Raw genomic sequence first — 20250 nt, 5'->3', positions numbered from 1 at the left:
AAAAGTTAACACTAAAGAAGAGTTACGCATACAAACACCAAATGCTATGAATTTACTCGAATCGATCCTGAGATGACACGGAAAGTCACCAGAAATATTTTACATCCGGCAGATTGCTGTGTAAATGTGTACATTAGAGGTTAATTGGCATAGTGGTCTGTATTTCATGAATTATTTGAGGTTTTAGAGTTATATATAGAGTGATTAAAACTATATTGCATTTTCTGTGAAGCTGATGATTTTATAACTAAAAATAGGAAAAAGAGTTCATATAAACATTGGCCCAAACACGCTTCGTTAGCGAGTTACGATTAACGAAAGATTTCGCTCGGATTTCTGTTCCCCCGGGGAAATAAAGACTTCCTGAAATTCTGCAATGTTAATTAAGGGGCGAATTTTGTTGTTTCTTATGGTTTCTGATCTGAAGGTATCATAAAACGTGGGTTCCAGAAGTTTAAGTCCATTAGTATTAAAGAAATCTGACGTAAAAAATATTGGGGGTAAAATACAAGTTTTTTGGGTTTAACTTAAGAAAACCTTGTTAAATGATTAATTTTTCAACTGTCAATGTAGAAAATTTAACTCTGAAAAGATTCATATAAATTACTTATGAAAACATTACAGGATATTGAAAGTTATCTGTATTAAAAAACAAAACAGTGAATTGTGAAAAAAATTGTTACATGAAATAAATAATTTTGTCCGTAAGTTGGAAACGACTTTTAACATAAAATGTAATTAACCTTTAAAAGCAATAAAAAAATTACATTAAAATTAGTGAAGGCGTTATTAATTAGCTTCAAATTTACTTGAAGTGGTCCCCATTTTGGACGATGAACTTTTTTTCGTATTTTTAGGTTTAGAATCAGCTCCCGACGACAGATTTTCATATAATTTTTCAGTTCATTGGATCTACGTTCCATAAAGTTCATTTTTATGTTAAAGTAATTTGACTTTAGTAGTGAAAGAACAACAGACAAACTTTCCAGTAAATACTAATTTTAAGAATTTGACAGTGGTTCTGGTAAAAAAGAAAAAGGTAATAATAAAAGGTGAACAACTAAAACACAAGCATTTTTTATTTTATTTTTTTAACTCTTACAATATTAATAATTTTATTCATAATTCATCAATTTCTTACTGATATAAATTAGCAACATACAACATTACGTTTTTCCATCAAAACAAAAATTAACGGAATATAGTTTGATAATATTTATCATTATTAATATTAAATTTAATACATGTTTTATCTGGATATTCGTACTTTGAATTAAAGTAATATTTACCAATATTCCATCTAATTGCCTGTCTTACAGTTCCCATGGCCATGTAATCATCTGTTATTAGTATATTTGTTTTTAAACCTATTTCTTTTTTCATAAATATTTCGTACAGTGTCATTTCTGGTTTTTTTTGCTCTTTATAATTAGGAATGTTCGTATCATTCTCAATGTTGAGCACATTTACAACCGCAGCGTGAGCAATATTGGCAAGTCTGTAGGAGAAAGCAACTTTAAAATTTACATGATCGGTGCAAAATTAACAAAGCCAGTAAAATTACATATATTGAATTTCAACCAAACCGACAAGTACAAAATTAAAGAAATATTTTTACCTTTATTTCCTTTCAATATAGCGCTTTCGGCATAAGCTAATCAACAGAATTTTTATGATTTATCATTATTTCCATTTACACATAAAAATATCAAGCAACATCCTTACACATTTTTTTCAGTTAAAAAAGTTAATTACATTTTTTCAGTCAAAAAAAGTCTTTTAAAACTTTAAAAACATCTACTAAAATTGCAATTAAATAAAATTTTTTTTTATTAAAATTATTTAAAATTTCTTTCGATGTTGGTTTACGTAATGTTAGTACGTACTGTAATTAGATGTAGAGTACTGTGCTAACATTATGTAAACCAACATCGAAAGAAATTTTAAATAATTTTTAATAAAAAATGTTAACCTTAATTGCAATTTTAGTAGATGTTTTTAAACTATTATTTTTTGACTGAACTAATGTAAGTTCTGGAAATGTTTAAAGTTTTTTTTTTTTTTATTCTGCTAATAACCGAAGTTATAAAAAAGTAATCAAGTGTAAAGATGTTGTGTGGTAGTTATATCTGAAAATGGAAATAATGATAAATCAGAAAACATTACTGAAGGTGGGCTTATGCCCAAAAGCGGTATAAAGTAAAGGAAGATAAGAATATTTCTTTAATTCTGTACTTGGCGGTTTGGTTGAAATTCATGTGTAGGTGAAATTAACGTCCAGAGAAATTATGAACTGTAAAAAGATTAATTTAAATAAATAAATAAATATATATATATATACTCGTTTTTATGTATGGAGTAACCTTGTTGAATAGTTAAAGCTCTGACTTAGTTTTATTAACTGCAAATGTACATTAATTTCTTTAATATTTCTCCACAATAATAATGGATTTAAAAGCAAAAGAAATGAAATTAATTTGTCATTAATAAATAAATACAGATTTTTTTTTGTAACCAAATATAAGTTGTATTACTGTGATTAAAATGAAGCATTTGTTACAATTTTGAAAATTAGGGTACTGGAAAAAACATGCATTGGCAGGAATAAAAAAAAAAAAGAATAGACGTATGTAACTTGTTGAGCCTGGATTGAATAGGCCTATGAATTGAATATTCGATGGCCTATGCAACATTTATTTCATGGAAGTAAAAACTTATTAAAAAAATCATTTGATTGAATAAGAAAAGGCGAATTCACTTCAGAAAGAATGCCATATGTGAATTTCATATTTCAATTCTGTTTCTCATCGAAAATGTCAATAATCTTGAAACAAAAACTATATCCTTAACTAAAGATATAATACGAAAGATTTAATGTTAATCTGATTGTGAAAGTTGATATCAGATAATCAAATAAATTTGCTGTTATTAGTCTTATGCAATTTAATTGAATCAGTAGAAATTGACGTAAAATTCGATGAAATTTTAAAATAAGTTTTATCTAGGTCTTTATCAAACGAATTATTTATTTTCTACTAGAGATGGGAAGTCTTAACAATGCAAGGCAAAACTGTGTGTGGTGGATAATGACAGTGGTATTCGTTAATTGATCATTTTAGAAAGTATTTATGTAACTGATGGGTAACAAAAAAAATACGAAATGAAATGAAAAGATTAATGATATTTAATTCCGCAGTATCAAAATTATAAATTAGATCGTTGATTGTTCTTTGGATATCGAATCTGGTTGGAATAGACAAAAAAAAAACTATTTGTACATTGTTTTCCACATGCACTAATATATGAGTAATTTAACGTTTTCAAAACTGGTAAGTCAGCATAAAAATGGATTAAGAATATCATCACACAAAGGCGCACGCACGCGTATACATACATACACATACATAGTCGAGTTGGTGGAGTTATCGAGTATGGTCATGCTAGTTTTGCTCTTGCTTGTTAGTGCCTTTTTCGGATTGTTTTTATTGGTTTTACATACGGACTATTATATGGACGTTGATGCTTGGATTACAAACATTTTTATGAGTTTGGTTAATTGATTGATTTTTTATATAGATTTATTGTTTTTACATAATAATAAGGGCTATTATTGTTTGTTGTGCTTCCTTGGGAGGCCTTTTGTCGTAAGCATAGAAATGATTTATTGATTATCTAATAATTATTTTTCACATAAAGAATAGTCGCTGTAGTTATCAGTGCTTGGTAACGTTGTAGAGACTTCGTTTTGTGTGAGTAGTCTTGACTATTTTAGCTGCTGTTGTGTGTCTGTGTTAGTGTCAGAGGTAAATATTTATTTAATTTTATTTTTATTTACTTCTGATAGACTTGTAGCTTTATATTTAAAGGTACTATATTAGTGTATTGGAATTTAATCAATTACAATTTATCCTTCGGTAGTTTTACTCGTTAAGCTATTGATTTGTATAATTAGTTGGTGCAGAATGGCCCAAAGTAATCCTTATGAAGGGAAGCACCCCCGTACACAGGTGGGACCACAGCGCAGACGTCCTAGTTAGCCGGTACCTGGTGCTTCTAGTGGGGCAGAAGACACGATGATTGTGTAGAAGATAGAATCTCAAGATGTAAGATTGCGAATCGCTAAGAGAAAAGCTGAGCTTATCTTAGAAGTAGTGATGGCGATGTTACTGATAGAGTCGACATGGATCACTTACTGCAGGAGTTGCGGCAGAAGAGAGTGCTGCCAGGGCATTAGAGAAAGCCTTGAACTTAGAGGCTCTAGTGACCTCTCTTTATGAGATGTCCATTCCACTGCTGGGCTCTTCTACAGAGGCATCGACGCAGATAGAAAGACCGTGGGAATATGGTAAAAAGAGAAAGTCGCCGGATGGTGGTCAATCTTAATGATATCTCAGGAGACAACCGAGAAAGAGATCACTGACGCATTGCAGCAGGCAGTTGGAGAGAATAAAGATTTTAAATTGTCCTCAGTTCGTTCCGCCTTTGAAGACACTAGGTTAGCCGTAGTTGTCACTAGCTATCGGGTGACTAAGAGGCTGATAGAATAGCGAATACGTATTGGTTGGATTCATTGTCGCGTGAGCATTCGGGAACCTGATGATCACTGTCATCGGTGCTGGGACACTGGTCACGTGGCTGGACTCTGTACGGGCCTAGTTCGGTCGAAGTGCTGCTTCAGGTGTGGTGAACAGGTCCACTTTAGGGCAAATTGTCAGGAGCCTGCAAGATGTTCTGCTTGTGGAGGTGCTGGACATCGGGCTGGGTCTAAAGAGTGTAAACAGGCTTCGTGATGCGAATAATGCAAGTTAACGCTAACGGTGTTTCATAACAAATGACTTTATCTGGCATATTGCAATTGAACATGATTTGGATTTCCTGGGTGTGGCGGAGCCTATCAGCGAAAGAGTGGCCACTAACTCGAGGGTTGTTGATCGATCCGGGGATGCTCCGATAACGAATGTTTCGGGACGGTATGCTGTCTCCCGGGTATACAAAGCTGATGGATATGTGTCGGTGGATCTTACCGAATGCAATTTTATATCTGGTTATGTCTCACCTAATTCCAGCAATGAACGGTATCAAGCTTTTCTTAGTGATCAGGAGGATTGTATCCGACGTGCAGAAAACCCAGCTATATTATCCGGTGATTATAACTCACAATGTCTGCAGCTTGGCGGAATGATTTCCATCTTCAGAGAATACATTCTGGCAGAATTGTTCTCAGAACTAGGGTTTGTTGTTAATAATGAGCTTTTTTTACGTACTTATTTTGGTTGGGGGCGTGGGTCGGTTGTGGGCCTTACGGTGATCTCCAAGCAGATAGCACCTAGGATTCGAGACTGGAAGCCTCTTTCTGATGAAGTCGCAAACGTCCATCTAGCGATTATCTTCGAGTACAAAACTGAGTTGCCTGGACGTATGGTGGTTCTCAGGGTTGGAAACCGAATGAACTCAAGACCGCCCGTGTTGTCGATATGATTGCTCCAAAGTTTCGAACGAACAACCCAATTACACCTGAGAGCCAATCAGAAGCTCTTACTGAAGAATGTTGACGTGATGGAACGCTAAACGTTTCTCGTAGACAATGAGTATACTGGTGTTCCAGTGACATTGCGGAGAAACGGACCACTGCATTTGCGGCCAGAAGGAAAATACAGAGGGCCGATAGACGTCCTGGCCGGATAGTTGAGAAAATCCTTCAGGATTATCGACGTGCAAGAGGTGATTTAAATGAGGCCAAAGCGAAGGCCTGGCTAAAGCTGCTGGCTGACCTCGACTTCAATCCGTAGGGTGGGGCATATAAAATTGTTATGAGCAGGTTTGGAAAACCAACTTCTCCACTAAGTAGAAATATCGCTCTCCGTACAATATCCGAGCCTTTTCCAGCTGTTGAAACGCCTTGTAAACAGATTGGTGTGATCAATACTCACCGATTCACCATCGATGTGATGCGAGGAACCGCTTCGCGGCTACATCCAGATAAGATCCCGGGCCCCGAATTGATCCCACGCTTTTCTTAAGACACACTTGGGTAGTCCTTGACGCGTTAAAATGTGCGATAAAAGCTTGCTGTTTCCCTGCACAGTAGAAAGAGACGCTGCTGGTCTTAATCCGTAAAAAAGCTGTAACGGAGGATGGTAGCGTTACCTATCGTCCTATTTCGCTGTTAAACACGATTGGCAAGCTAATGGAACGGCTAACATTCGACAGGCTTTAGAAGGAGGTGGAGGAATCGGGCGGTCTCTCCCCTAGTCAGTGTGGTTTTGTTCGGGAGAGGTCGACTACGGATACTGTTATGCGTGTCTTCGATTGGGCGAAAGATCGGGCAGCGGGCATCTGGCGTGGACGAAGGATACCGTTATTGGTCTTCCTAGATTTCTGGAATGCCTTTAGAAGCATTCCGTGGACATTGATCATGACTTCGTTGCGTGCACGCGGAGTCAGTGGATATACATTGAGTATTATGGATTGCTATCTGTATCGGTGGAAGGTGACAACTCTAACTGAGGATAGAGAGATCTCCTTTGAAATGTTTGGTGGGGTTCCACAGGGGTTGATCTTGGGCCCGCTCTTGTGGAACCTTGCCTTTGACGGGCTGTTGCGTCTTGAATTTGATGGAGATGTCGAACTGGTTGCCTATGCTGACGACCTGGCTGACCTGGCTATACTGAAGCAGAGGGTGAGGATACGATGAATGCCGCTGTGCAAAAAGTGATTGAGTGGCTACATTTGAGAGATCTTAGTTTGGCATTCCCCATAAGACCAAGGCTGTCACACTCGCTGGGAGGAGGCGATTACGAGAGATGAGAATAACTATTGGTGATGTTCAGGTTAACACGACCGGGTGCGTTAAATACCTTGGAGTGTGGATCGAGAAGAAACGTCTCGTCAACACACATCGGATGAGAACATCCGAGCATGCCGCGACTGTTGTTGCCAAGTTATATCAACTTATGGGAAGCCATAAAGGACCGCGGGCGTCCAAGAGGCGACTTATTCTGCAGGTGGCTTTAGTCATAATTTTCTATGCGGCCCCTGCCCGCATGGATGTATTTACCGGTAAAAGGAACGTTTATAGGCTGTCGTCTATTCAGCGGGGAACTGCCATCAAAATTATTGTGGCTTAGAGGACTGTTTTCCGTAATCCTGCTGAAGTAATTTCGGACATCCGTCCTGTTCTGCTGAGGGCTCAAACGCCGTACCGTGTGTATAACGGAATGCATAAAGTGGAGGCTAGACAAACTCTTTTGAGAGATTGGCAGGAAGTTTGGAATGCTTCTCCTACGGCAGAATAGACAAGACGCATTATAATTAACATTGATCTGTGGGTGGCTTTGGGGAGTTGTAATTCTGACTCTCCCAGCTGCTAACCAGGCATGGGGAGTTTGAGGGGTACATATGCCGGTTTGGTAAACGCACTACCTCTGCTTGTAGATACTGCGAGTCACAGGACACACCGGAGCACACCATATACCACTGTTGTAGGTGGGACGGTGTTTGACAGAAGCTGAATTTGGCCCGACTTACTCCAGAGAGGTCTATGCTTTCCAGTAGGGAGGCTTGCGGAAATGTGGAGAAGCTAGCTACTAAAATACTGAAGACAAAATCCCGTGAGAGTTGGGACCTCAATCGTGTATAACCATCCGTCTGTTTAGTTAGGGAGGGAAGTCGCGATCTGGAGAGGACGGTTTACCGAAGTGGTGTTCTTATTGAGGGATCGGGGGCCTTATAGTAGTTTTTTGTATAATGACAACTGGATGGCCTCATACTGGAATACTGCTAAAAAACCTACGTAGAAAGTGGGGCACTCTAACGGGTTGCTAATATTATGGCTTACTAATATAATATAAAATAAAGATCCGACCGGCAGCCGGATGTGCCATGTCGGTAGGTGGGAAGGGCTGTTAGATTAAAACGGACACCACCTACGCTGTTATGCGTAATTGCGGGTCTGGTGTAGGGGAGTAAGGGAAAATAAAAAAATATATACATACATATAATACGAGGGTACGTCAATTATTATCGTCAATTTAGTTATATTTTTGTTTATGTCGGTAGTACTGTCGTGTTTTATACATGACGCATGCTTTGTTTAATTGCTGTCATGTCTGATTGATGCTGACATATTTTGTCAGGTTTGACAAGCTTTGATACTGCTAGGTTAGTTACATTATCGCTGCCCTGCCGTTAACTATGGCTGCTCCGCTTTCTGTTTGCACCAAAGAAGAGCAACGTTCAGTGATCCGTTTTTTGTGGTCGGAAAGTATATCAGGGGCCGAAATTCATCGAAGACTTTCGTTACATTTCGGTTTTGTTACCGCCAAGGAGTGTCTACAAATGGATTGAAAATTCAAAAATGGTCGTACAAGTGTTACGCACGACGAAGGAGCCGTACGACCGTTTACCGCCACAAATGAGAAAAACATTGAGCGTGCACATGACATGGTTTTCTTAGACAGACGAGTAACTATTGATGAAGTGGCACATCGTCTGCAAATTCGTCACGGTTCTACCTACGAAATCATCCAAAACAGACTAGGGTTTCGTAAAGTCTGTGCAACAGACTTGGGTCCCAAAACACAGTTTGAAAAACAAACGCGCTTGGACATCTGCCAAAAAACATTTGGATCGCTATGATAACGAATGGGACAGTTTCTTAGACAGAATCGTCACTGGTGACAAAACATGGATCCAACATTACTGGATAAGTAATGGTCCTCGTGGTTTCTATGCGAAAAGGGGCACAACAGTAAACAGTGCGCGTTACTGTGAGATGCTTACTGCCAAGCTGAATCCTGCAATTCGAAGCAAACGCCTAGGACTGCTGTCGAAAGGTGTTGTGTTACACGACAATGCCCATCCACATACTGCTCCCCGCACTGCTGAAACGCTCCATAAACTCAACTTTGAAGTACTGGCTCATCCTCCGTATAGTACCGATCTTGCCCCTTCTGACTACCCCTTATTTGGTCCACTCAAATGGTATTAAGTAGACGTTGATTTACCTCGGACGAAACAGTGAAAGAAGAGGTGCATTCCTGGCTCGCAGCTTAACCGAAAACTTTCTTTTTTGAGAGGTTTAGGAAGTTTGTGAAACTATGGACCAAGTGGGTTGAAATGCAAGGGGACTATGTTGAAAAATGATGTACATGTAAGTTTCCTATTTGTATTGCAATAAAATTTATAACTACATTGTGGATAATAATTGACTTACCCTCGTGTATATACGATAGACATATATATATATATAAATTTAAAAAAATATATATATACATAATTTTGATAAAATATTACATTCAATAGACATAATGTTACCAGTAAAAATTTCTCAAAATACTCATTCATAACATTGCACGGCCGATAGTAAAAATATACTTAAAGTTAATTTAGAAAAAAACGGTATCTACTTACTTATTATCATTATCTTCATATAAGTTTTTTAAACAATTCTGTAGGCTGCTAATATTTCTAAACTCTTGACAGAAATGGTGAACAGGATCCCACAGTATATTAAAATTGGAATCTTTCAAAACATCTTCATTATTATATGATAATATTACTTTCCCGCTACTACCATCTTTAAGTATATCGCTAAATTTAGTTGTCCATGGTTGTCGTGGTACCAAATACATCTTACTGTTATACAAAAACTTTTTTTTTAAATACGCTACTAACTTATCGTGATCAAATTCTAATGTACCACCTGTATTTGAAAAAAAAAAATTAAATTATATTGAAATAAACTTGAAATTGCAGAGTAAATTCTGAAGAATGTAATTCCAGTAACATGTGAACTATTATTTATAAATTAACTACTACAAAAATTTATAACTCCGAACAAAACTGTGGGTATAAAGTATCTAATTAAAAGTAATTACTATCGATATATATCTTATGTGAAGACACGTACTTGTACATACATGAACGTCAAATATAACAAGTTCTTTCGTTTTGCTGAGAAATTCTGTAACTTGATTAATAACAGAATCCATATCCAAAAAATATTTTTTAAGGTTTCCAACATAGAATTTTCCCTCTCGGCTTAGAACTACTCTTATATCCAAGTATCTGATCCCTAATACGAGTTGCTGAAGTATAGATGTATCCTAAAAAAATATCAGGGTTGATTGTTACAAACATATTATGTAAAATTAATAAATTAAAAATAATATTATAGTCCTAACTAAATACAACTATATTTATATATAAAAGTAATTTTTAAAACGAATTGAAAATTCTATGATAAATTTAAATTAAATTAATTTCTAGTCTTAAAATTATTTATTAGATAGATTGTAATTAATTAACTTTAATTATAGATAAAAATGTGTATCGGGCTTTTCATGTTGTATTTACCAATATTAAATTATATTAATCTTAACATTATTTCATGTGTTCATGTTTAAATAATTAATATGGACATTTTTCACATCTGTTTTTCCCCTTGCATCGTTTGTTATATAAATACGAGTCACATATTATATGAGAAAGTGTTTTTATTGCCTATCATTAATAGGTAATGCCTGTCTGTTATTTATTAATAAAAATACTTACCTCGCTTACATTAATAGAACTTTCTTTCCAGTGTCGCCTTTCTTTTTCATGTTCTGTTTCCGGAACTCCAGAATAGAGTAATTTTTTTATTTCTCTCAATTCAGGAGGTACTTCAATATATTGTGGGTCAGCAGAATTAAAAGTGCCTGGGATGAATATTTGATTAAGTGGAAGATCACGAATTTCTTCCCGGTAATAATTCATCCAGTTTGGATACGTGCTTAAATTTGACATAATGAAAGCTGAAAATAACAATTTTCATGATTAAGGAATACATTTCAAGATATACTTAGAAATAATCTGAAATAATTTTTACAATATTATCGTTTAGAAAAATATATTCCGTAATTAATTCAGAGTTATATATAATTTTTTTTCTTAGGAATGTATTATTTTTAATCAACTTTATTTATGGTCTTGTGGATTACCTATATTTTCTAGTAAACATTACTTGGAATAAAATTTATGTTACGGTGAATAATGTCTAGGATACGTATTCACGGAGTATAACGTAATATTTTCGTATCTTTTTATAATTTTATTTATTTATCGTATAATTGTTTATTTATTCTTGGATGAATATCAATATTTTTCAAGCCAAATTTATAAAACGAAACGTTCTTTAATTTCTTATATTTTAATTTAATCGTATTCTAAATATTATTATAAAAAAATATATTACATTTCTTATTTTTACGTGAGAAATAATTTATTAGATGTTAGTCAATTTTTGTTATACATTTTCTCTCTGTCTCTTTTTTACTTTTCCCGTAAATAAGTAATTGAAAAATATAATATCAAACGAAATATTGGAATAAAAGAAAAAACATGCATTTAAAAGCAGAAATTAATTACCTTCAAATTCATTTTTATCTAAATTTTTCCTCCAGTACACTAATGTAATCAATAGTGTACTCGCATCCTTAAAGTAAAGATCAATATTGTTTATAAACTTTTCTTTAGTGTATACAGTTCCTTTTTTATTTTTTACATTTACCGTAAATGTATTAGGGTTTTTACTTAAAGCACGAAGATGACTAAATTTAATATCATCATAATAAATTCCAATCCAGTCACCTTCCTTTACTTCATCAACTTCCCAGTTAATTTGTAGATATCCTTTGTTAACTACTCTTAACTCCAAATTAATGTCCGTACATATTGCTGAAAAAAGATAATAAATATGATATTAATCTAAATTTATGTTAGTACGATTTTATACAGATTAATTACAAAGAAAATTACTGTTTCAATTCAAATTTTTTGGTGGAACACCGGGCCCGCGCTTCATCGTGCGTGGTGATTGGAATGCTAAACATGTTCATTGGGGTTCACGACTTATAACAACTAAGATAGAGCTTTAAAGGATTTCTTTCATCTTGAACATGCATCTCAATGTGATCTCAGGATTATAGCCGTCATTTTGGCCGCCGGATCTGAATAAAATCTTGGACCTACTGAATTTTTATATAATATCGGGTATATCGTCTATGTATACTTCTGTGATGACTGGCTACGGTTTAATGTCTTATTATTTAACTGTCTAACTCATTATAAGTACGTGTTAAATAGAAAGAAGAAATCCCTATCCTACACAATAACAGAACAGATGGAATTCTTACAGAAGTTGGATTGAAGATAAACTGGTCGTACTTCCGAATTGAAATATTCGGAAAATATATAGACTATGCGGCCTGCTATCTGAACTCGGTGTTACAAGCAGCAGCTTAGAAGGGACTAGAACGAAGGGCAAGTTGACGCGGACGATCTACCAGAAGTAATCGACGTCATTTTAACCAAAAGGCGGCTCAGAAGGAGATGTTACATGTACCGGAGGATAATATATCCTTAAATAGCGCTGCTCGGAGATTGAGTCCTAAATCTTTCAAGAAGGAAGCATTTAAATATTACTTCAGTAATCTTTCTCTTGATTACTGAGAAAACATCTACACTTTGTGGAAGGCCACGATGAAATTTTAGCGGCCATCACTTCAGTTCCATCTACTACAAAAGTATTACATTAGAAGTGACAATGAGAAAGCCGATCTGTTTGCTAGTCATATGCGATCGGTCTCTCAATCACTTATCATCTACACTGCTGGTGAAGAGGAAATTCTGGACTCACGTAGGGATATACCGATTCCAATGAGTCTTCCAACTACGCCTTTCTCTTCTCATGAAATGCTGGAATCGATTGAAAAGGAGCGGAATTCAAAAGAAACCCTGGATATGACTTGTTTGCCAACAAAATGCTATTTATGCTCCCATTAGAGGTCATAATTTACATGAACCAACTTTTCAATGGCATCCTTTGAAAGATGTGATACCCGTCGGAGTTGAAAGTATCTCAAGTATTGATGGTACCAATAGCGGAGAGTCGTCCTGGTACAGGCCAATTAGTCTATTTTGTGTAAGCTATTCGAAAGGCTATTTCTTCAGAGATTGTGGCCTGTAGACTGACAGACTCATAGGATCATTCGTATTTTCACTAACGTCTTGGAGAAGAAAAGGTTTGTTCGGTTGGCTTTTTTAGATACACAGCAGACATTTGATAAAGTATGACCGCTTGGTTTGTTATAAACCAAAAACAAATCAACCTCTATCTTTTATTAAATATTGGAAGTTAGTTGGACGGACGATTCTCCCAGATTAAATACAACGAGAAGTATGATCTGAAAGATTACAGTGTTTAGGTATTCATCTAGATCGTTGTCTAATATAGTAGGTTCACATTAAGGAAAAAATGAAACAACTAATTTAATATATAAGGATATATTAAATTACTTGTTTCGTTTTTGCTTGCTATAATGGTTATTAGGCAGGAAATCGCAACTATTGCTATCTAACAAGCTACTTCTGTACAAAGTGATTCTAAAACCGGTTTGGACATACGGAATCCACCTATGTGGCACGGCGAGAACCAGCAATAAGGAAATTATTCAGTGTTTCCGGTATAAGTTTGTGAGATGCATTACACAGGCGCTATGGTTCGTACGGATCAACGAAATTCATGAGTACTTATATGGCTTGCCGTGTGTTCGACAGGAAGTCAATGGATTTGTAACTAAGTATAAAGTAAGACTTAACGACCAGGTAAATTATCTAGCCGTTATTCTGTTAGACAATGGGGTAGATTTTCGGCGGTTAAAGTGTATTCGTATACTATATCTTGGAACCAGGACAATCGCTGATACTCAGGCCAAGGCCTTTTTTCTTACGTTGTGCATCATCATCAAAGTAATTATGTTACGTTTAAAATATAATTTATGTTTCTAAATATTTTATCTGTTCCTATTTTACTATTTCTCCTTTTTAGTATTCGTAGTTATGTATATTATTACGATTCGTCAATCATTATTGGCTGGACTTTATCAATGCTTATGTTACCATTTATCAAAGGTAGCATAACCGTTTCTAACTAGAATTAAGGTGTTTCTAAGCCATCTCCTTTATAACTTGATTATTGTCATGAACCTTATTTATGATTTCTAATCTACGAGATCGATTGTAAATATAATTTGAGATGCATATAAACGAACACTTATATATCCTTAAAGATATCCTTATTATTTTTTTAGATAAAATTATATTTGTATTTTAGCATTCCGTTTGGAAAAATATGGAAACTTAAATTAACGTAGTTAAACATTTTCAGAAGTCTTTAACAGAATTATTTAGAAAATTATGTGTTCGATCTAAACAGTCCCACATCACATCTCTTTCTTTTTCTTGTATAGCCTCCGGTAATTACCGTTCAGATAATATATCAGAGAATGATATGTATGAGTGTAAATGAAGTGTAGTCTTGTACAGTCTCACTTCGACCATTTCTGAGATGTGTGGTTAATCGAAACCCAACCACCAAAGAACACCGCAATCTATGATCTAGTATTCAAATCCGAGTAAAAATAACTAACTTTACTAAGACTTGAACGCTGGAACTCTCGACTTTCAAATCAGCTGATTTGGGAAGACGCGTTCACTACTAGACCAAACCCGGTTGGTTTAACCCACATCAAATCTAATTTTATATTTTGTTTCTTTGTTGGATTGTTCAATAAGTAGTAATTATGATTGATAGAAAAGTATTGAAAATATTAAACAAATTTCGTTTTTTTGGTTTTAGCTTAAAATAATATTTTTAATTATTGGTTTGAAACGATGTATAACCAATCTTCCTACAACGATTATAAATATATTTTATAACAATTCTTTTTCTTCTCTCCGATAAAATGATCACGAACCTTGGAACAATTAGCCAAGCCAATTTCTTGGTGTGAGTGTTGGCAAGGAAGTAGCAGTAGCCCTTCATATGTTACGGTCAGAATATTGTAGAATATAGGATATACAAAATGATTACATTTTTAATATCTCTGCGAAGGTATGCTCATTAAAAATGTTTAAGGTAAAATTTCTAAAATAAATTAGCCAATAATATGAGACAAAAGAAGCAAATTTTTCTACATGGTATATTAATAAAATACGAAATTCTACAAGTCATTAACTACTTCAAGGACACTACGGAATTATAAAATCTTGTTTAATAAATATGTTTGTGGTATAATTACTGTTGTAATTAAAACAAATGTTAAATTTTTAGTTAAATTGACATTATATAATTATAATTTTTTAATAGTAATGTTACCTTTAGTTTTATAAGCATCGTATAAAAACAGAAGACAAAATAGAAAAAAGCTGGTTTTAGACATCTGTAAATAACAAAAAAAAAAAAAATGATTCGTTCACTACGCTATAAAAACAGATCCAATTTTATCATTGTTTAATGAACTATGGTAAACTTTTTTCCACCCAGCAGGACAACATACATATCTTCGCGTTACACACACACACATATACACACTGTGAGCTGTGAGCCGGCAATGCACCGCTTCTTTCACTGTTTCGTCCGAGGTAAATCGACGGCCCCTTAATGCCTCTTCGAGTGGACCAAGCAAGTGGTAGTCAGAAGGGGCAAGATCAGGACTACACGGAAGATGAGCCAGTAGTTCAAAGTTGAGTTTCTGGAGCGTTTCAGCAGTGTAGGCGGCAGTATGTGGACGGGCATTGTCATGTAACAACACAACACCTTTCCACAGCAGTCCTCGGCGTTTACTTCGAATTTCAGGCTTCAGCTTGGCAGTAAGCATCTAACTGTAACGCGCACTGTTTACTGTCGTGCCCCTTTTCTCATAATGTTCCAGTACTTGGCCTTGTGAGTTCCTAAAATCCGTAAGCATCAGTTTTTCTCCGGAGGTCTTGAATTTTTTTTGCAGGGCGAATTTGGATGTTTCCATTCCATAATCTGCTGTTTACTCTCCGGCTCGTAACGATGGATCTATGTTTCGTCACCAGTGATGATTATGTCTAAGAAGACGTTCCGTTCGTTACCATAGCGATCCAAATGTTTTTGGCAGATGTCCGACTGCGTTTGTTTATGCAACTGCGTGAGTTGTTTTGGCACTCATCTTGCACAGACTTTATGAAACCCAAGTCTGTTGTGGATGATTTCGTAGGTAAAACCGTGACTAGTTTGCAGACGATGTGCCATTTCATCAATAGTTACTCTAGTCTGTCTAAGAAAACCATATCGTGCACGCTCAATGTTTTCCTCATTTGTGGCGGTAAACGGTCGTCCGACATCTTCGTCGTGCGTAACATCTGTGCGAATATTTATGAATTTTTCAATTCATTCGTAGACACTCCGTTGCGGCAACATACTGTTTCCGTAGCGTACCGAAAGTCTTTGATGATTTTAGGCCTCTGATACACCTTCCGACGACAAAAACGGATCACTGAACGTTCCTATTCTTTTGATGCAAACCGAAAGCTGAGCAGCCATGGTTAACGGCAGGGCAGCGATAATCGAATTAACCTAGCAGTATCAAACCTGCACAGACATAACAACAATTAAATCACGCATGCGTCATCTATGCAACACGACAGTACTACCAACATAAACAAAAATATAACTAAATTGGAGATAATAATTGACTTACCATTGTATACAATATGAATATATTTTAATTTGGGATGTTTCGTATCGTATGCTAAAAAACATATTCGGTTGCATTGATAAAACGTGCTTTCGAATGTAACTATTCGGCTTTGTGCTTATTCACAGCGATGTTAATTCACAATTCATGTTCTCTTTTAGCCTTTTTATCAGAGTCTGAAATATCTTCATTTTTTTTCTTGAAGAAGTATATTCTTATAATAAAGATAATTACAAATTTAATATATTATAATATTAGAATATATAATTTAAATAATACGTAAATAGTCCGTTGATTGATTGTTTAAAACGTATTTTAAATCATGCTTATTTATATCAGAAAGCATAAATATGTAATCGAAAAAATTGGCTGCGGTTTAAAAAGATCGCAATAACCAAATTTTAACTTAAATATATTCGTGTGATACTACCGATTAACTTAGCTTAACTATTTTTCTTCTTCGAAAAATGTTCCTTCCTATCGTTTTATTAGATTTATTTTTAAATATCTAATTGTTTAGAAAAATTAATTGTATATTTCTTTTTACAATTAATTAACGGTACTAGAGATTTTATTTTTTGAATAATAATTGATGTTGAGGGCCATCGTCATGAAATAATATGAAGTAAGAAATACAGAATACCAAATAATGGGCGGATTTTAAAATAATTACAATGATTATAAAATAAATATATTATATGATGTTAATTATTAAAAAAATATATTTATTATAGATTAAACAACCTGCTGCTGCAAATAGGAGGAAACCCTTTTTAAATTATTGATCTTGGGAATAAATTAGTTACAATGATTGTTTTTTCTTATTTTCTAATATATTTGCTGTATTAAATATATTTTCAGTTCTCCCCAATAAAAAAGGCAACTGATAAAATACAATCCTCAACCTGCAGATATACGCATAAATGGAGAAAATGATACATGTATGGGTATGTAACCGAGTGTTTACGTCCTAAAAGAAAATAAAAGATTTCCTTTTTGTATATAAACTTACAAAAATATCCTATTTTTACTTTTCCGGCTGTAGTAAAATATGTTGCTGTAGCTGTAACGGTACAGTATTTAAATTAGTTCAAAAAAAAATTTAATTGATATATTTTAAGTTTTGCAAAACTTAATCCATTTAGAAATATAGTTTTAACAAAAAAATATAGATTTAAATAGATTGTAAATAATTTGCGAAAAATGTTGTTTATTCCAATGCTTGCAAGTCCAAAATATCGATTTTGTCCGACGGATGTTTCCGTGAGTGGACAAATGTATATATTCTGGCATGTATTTACTTTAAAGAAAGTTTAAACTGTTTCAAAAAATTAGAAAAAGGAGTGAGGGTGCTTTGGTCACAATAAAATTTCAAATCATACTGTGGCACTTTATCAAAAAACTTTCTCTTAAACATTTTTTTTTTATCAAGATCAAAATTTACCAAAAATTTTTATTTAATATTCAATCCCCTCCCAAAGAAATGACTAATATTTTCATTTCTTTTTTTTATTTTAGCTACATCTTTCTTCGTAAAAGGAGTTAACGAGAGGTTTTGCACATGTATAGATTTTCTTCACGAATAGGCATTCAAACCATGTTAAAAAAAATTTGCCCGCCTCACCCAATGGTCTGTGGTAACAAAAACCATAATACAATTAAAAAGAAATATTTTTAAGTATAAATCCATCTCACAAAAGAGCCATTGCATTTTTTTTTCATAGCACTTCTTTCATATTTATTTTACGCGTAAAAAAGAATTAGCCAAAATATGTTACTACCCCTTCTCAGAAAATTAAAATGTTGTTTAATTAGAATTACGGGTAAATCTTTGTGTTTTTTAAAACACTTTTAATAACTTAACTTTTAAATTAATTATCACTATTTTCAGATTATTTCATTAAAAAGTAATTTTACCCGAATGCTTGATATGGGACCCCCAAAATGAAAAAAAAGAATTTTCGCAATTTCTAATTTTCATTGCTCAAAACCTATTTTGTTAAACAATTAAGACACTAAAATAACTTATTACCCCTCCACAGTTGGTGATAGCTTCCAAATTTAAAAAAATATATTTATTTTTTAAATTTTGATTTAGATATTTATTTTAGTGTACATTATAATCATTAAAGAAAATCCCGAAAGCCCCAAATTTTAAATGCTTATACACTAATATTAAACATTTTTGTTATTGCTTTATTTTGTTGAACATCATGGCTTGAAAAATTATAATTAAAATAATTTACATATAATCAGACAATTTTCAAACAACATAGTGATTTTATATTTAATAATTTTTTTTTTAATTAATAACATTAAAATTAATGAAAAATATTTTTTTTATATTACAATGAAAAATAACTGAAGCTGGCTAAGTGAACATTTTTGGTTCGGCATTAGCTTGATATAATTTAAGTTTATTGTATATATTTGCAAAAGATCAAAAACACAAAAAAGCTATAGTCTAATTGTTCACCTTTCACTAATTTCTGATAAGTATTTTCATAAATATAGAAATAATATATTTTATTTATTTATGTATCATAAAAATTAAAAACGAATATGCTCACTTAAAAATCTGAAAATAAGAATTCGTAATTTTGGTTGTTTTTTTTTAATAAACTGGAATTATTTTATCATAAAGATACAGACAACTGAATATGATTGAACTGAAAAATGAATTGCTTTTATTTAATTAAAAGTAATAAAGCAAGAAATCTATTTAGCACATAATTTATTTTTCAAAGTTTTATTTACTTGCTATTTTTCTATATTATCTATTCTGGTTGTCCTATAATCGAAATTATAAAAAAACCTTGCAATACTTGCACCCGACATCGATTTCTGTCAATATGTATTTTCTATTCACAGATTAAAAAGACATTTTCTATGTAACAAAATGTTATAATGGTAATGAAATATTAATATTAATGAGACGGTAATTATTATAATAATGAAAATGATTTTCTTTAACTAATCTCTTTCACTAGAACATTATCGGGGTTTCCTTTTAAGCTATTTTATATTTAAATACATTATTCTTAGAAAAATTCATCTCTCAGCACACAAGGTCTTAACAAGTGTTCTTGTAATTTCATTAGTTCTGAAAATTGTAAAACATCCAAAAACGTAACAAGTAAAACACAATAAAATCATTAAAATAAATGTTAAACGAATAATGAAATACCTTGACCGACGAAAGACGACTTGATAAAGAACAATAAATGACTCGATTATGATCAAGAGCAAAACCACTGCTTTATATACACGTTCATATACGAATTACCAAAATAACCCGTTACTAATTGTTTGCAAATTATTATTCAAGGAGTATAAAAAAGGTGACTCGAATATGATCAACAAGAGAACCACTAATGATAATAAATACACGTTCACGTACAAATTACCAAAATAACGGGTTGATAATTGTCTGCAAATTATTATTCAAGACATATGAATTTTTACATATTGTTATTGAGAACTGTATATACATATTTTTTTCTATAATTATAGATAAATTATTCAATAAAACTTATGCATTAAATAAGAGCAATGAGAACATTAAAAATAATGATAATTGTTACTAACACGTATCGGCATTCAAACTACATTGTTTTATTATAAGCAAATATTTTCTCAACACTTTTATTAGAATTATTTTTAAAAATAGTATTTTAAAAGATATAAAATATAATATAAAATT

The 20250-nt window shown here is 33.4% G+C and overlaps 2 protein-coding genes across 3 annotated transcripts in view; one reads left to right on the top strand and one right to left on the bottom strand.

The window, feature by feature from the left end:
• LOC142328315 (PI-PLC X domain-containing protein 1-like) overlaps nt 1–20250 on the top strand; it is a 211881-nt gene that overhangs the window by 11496 nt on the left and 180135 nt on the right. The window lies entirely within an intron of this gene.
• On the bottom strand, nt 1062–19815 carry LOC142327743 (uncharacterized). Of its 2 annotated transcripts, none has more exons than XM_075371047.1 (7): nt 19735–19815; nt 15200–15263; nt 11410–11718; nt 10555–10796; nt 9911–10106; nt 9412–9703; nt 1062–1498 (listed from the first exon to the last, which is right to left on the bottom strand). In XM_075371047.1, exons 2-7 carry the CDS (start codon nt 15261–15263, stop codon nt 1192–1194), a joined length of 1410 nt encoding a protein of 469 aa, XP_075227162.1. In that variant the 5' UTR covers nt 19735–19815; the 3' UTR covers nt 1062–1191. The 2 variants fall into 2 exon arrangements, with proteins under 2 accessions (XP_075227162.1, XP_075227163.1); XM_075371048.1 differs by having other exon boundaries at nt 11632–11718; nt 19735–19810.

The sequence above is a fragment of the Lycorma delicatula genome, chromosome 7 (assembly GCF_047948215.1).
Source record: "Lycorma delicatula isolate Av1 chromosome 7, ASM4794821v1, whole genome shotgun sequence".
NCBI lineage: Eukaryota > Metazoa > Arthropoda > Insecta > Hemiptera > Fulgoridae > Lycorma > Lycorma delicatula.
Note: the sequence above shows the minus strand (reverse complement) of the source record. Positions and strands in the feature narration are given on the sequence as shown.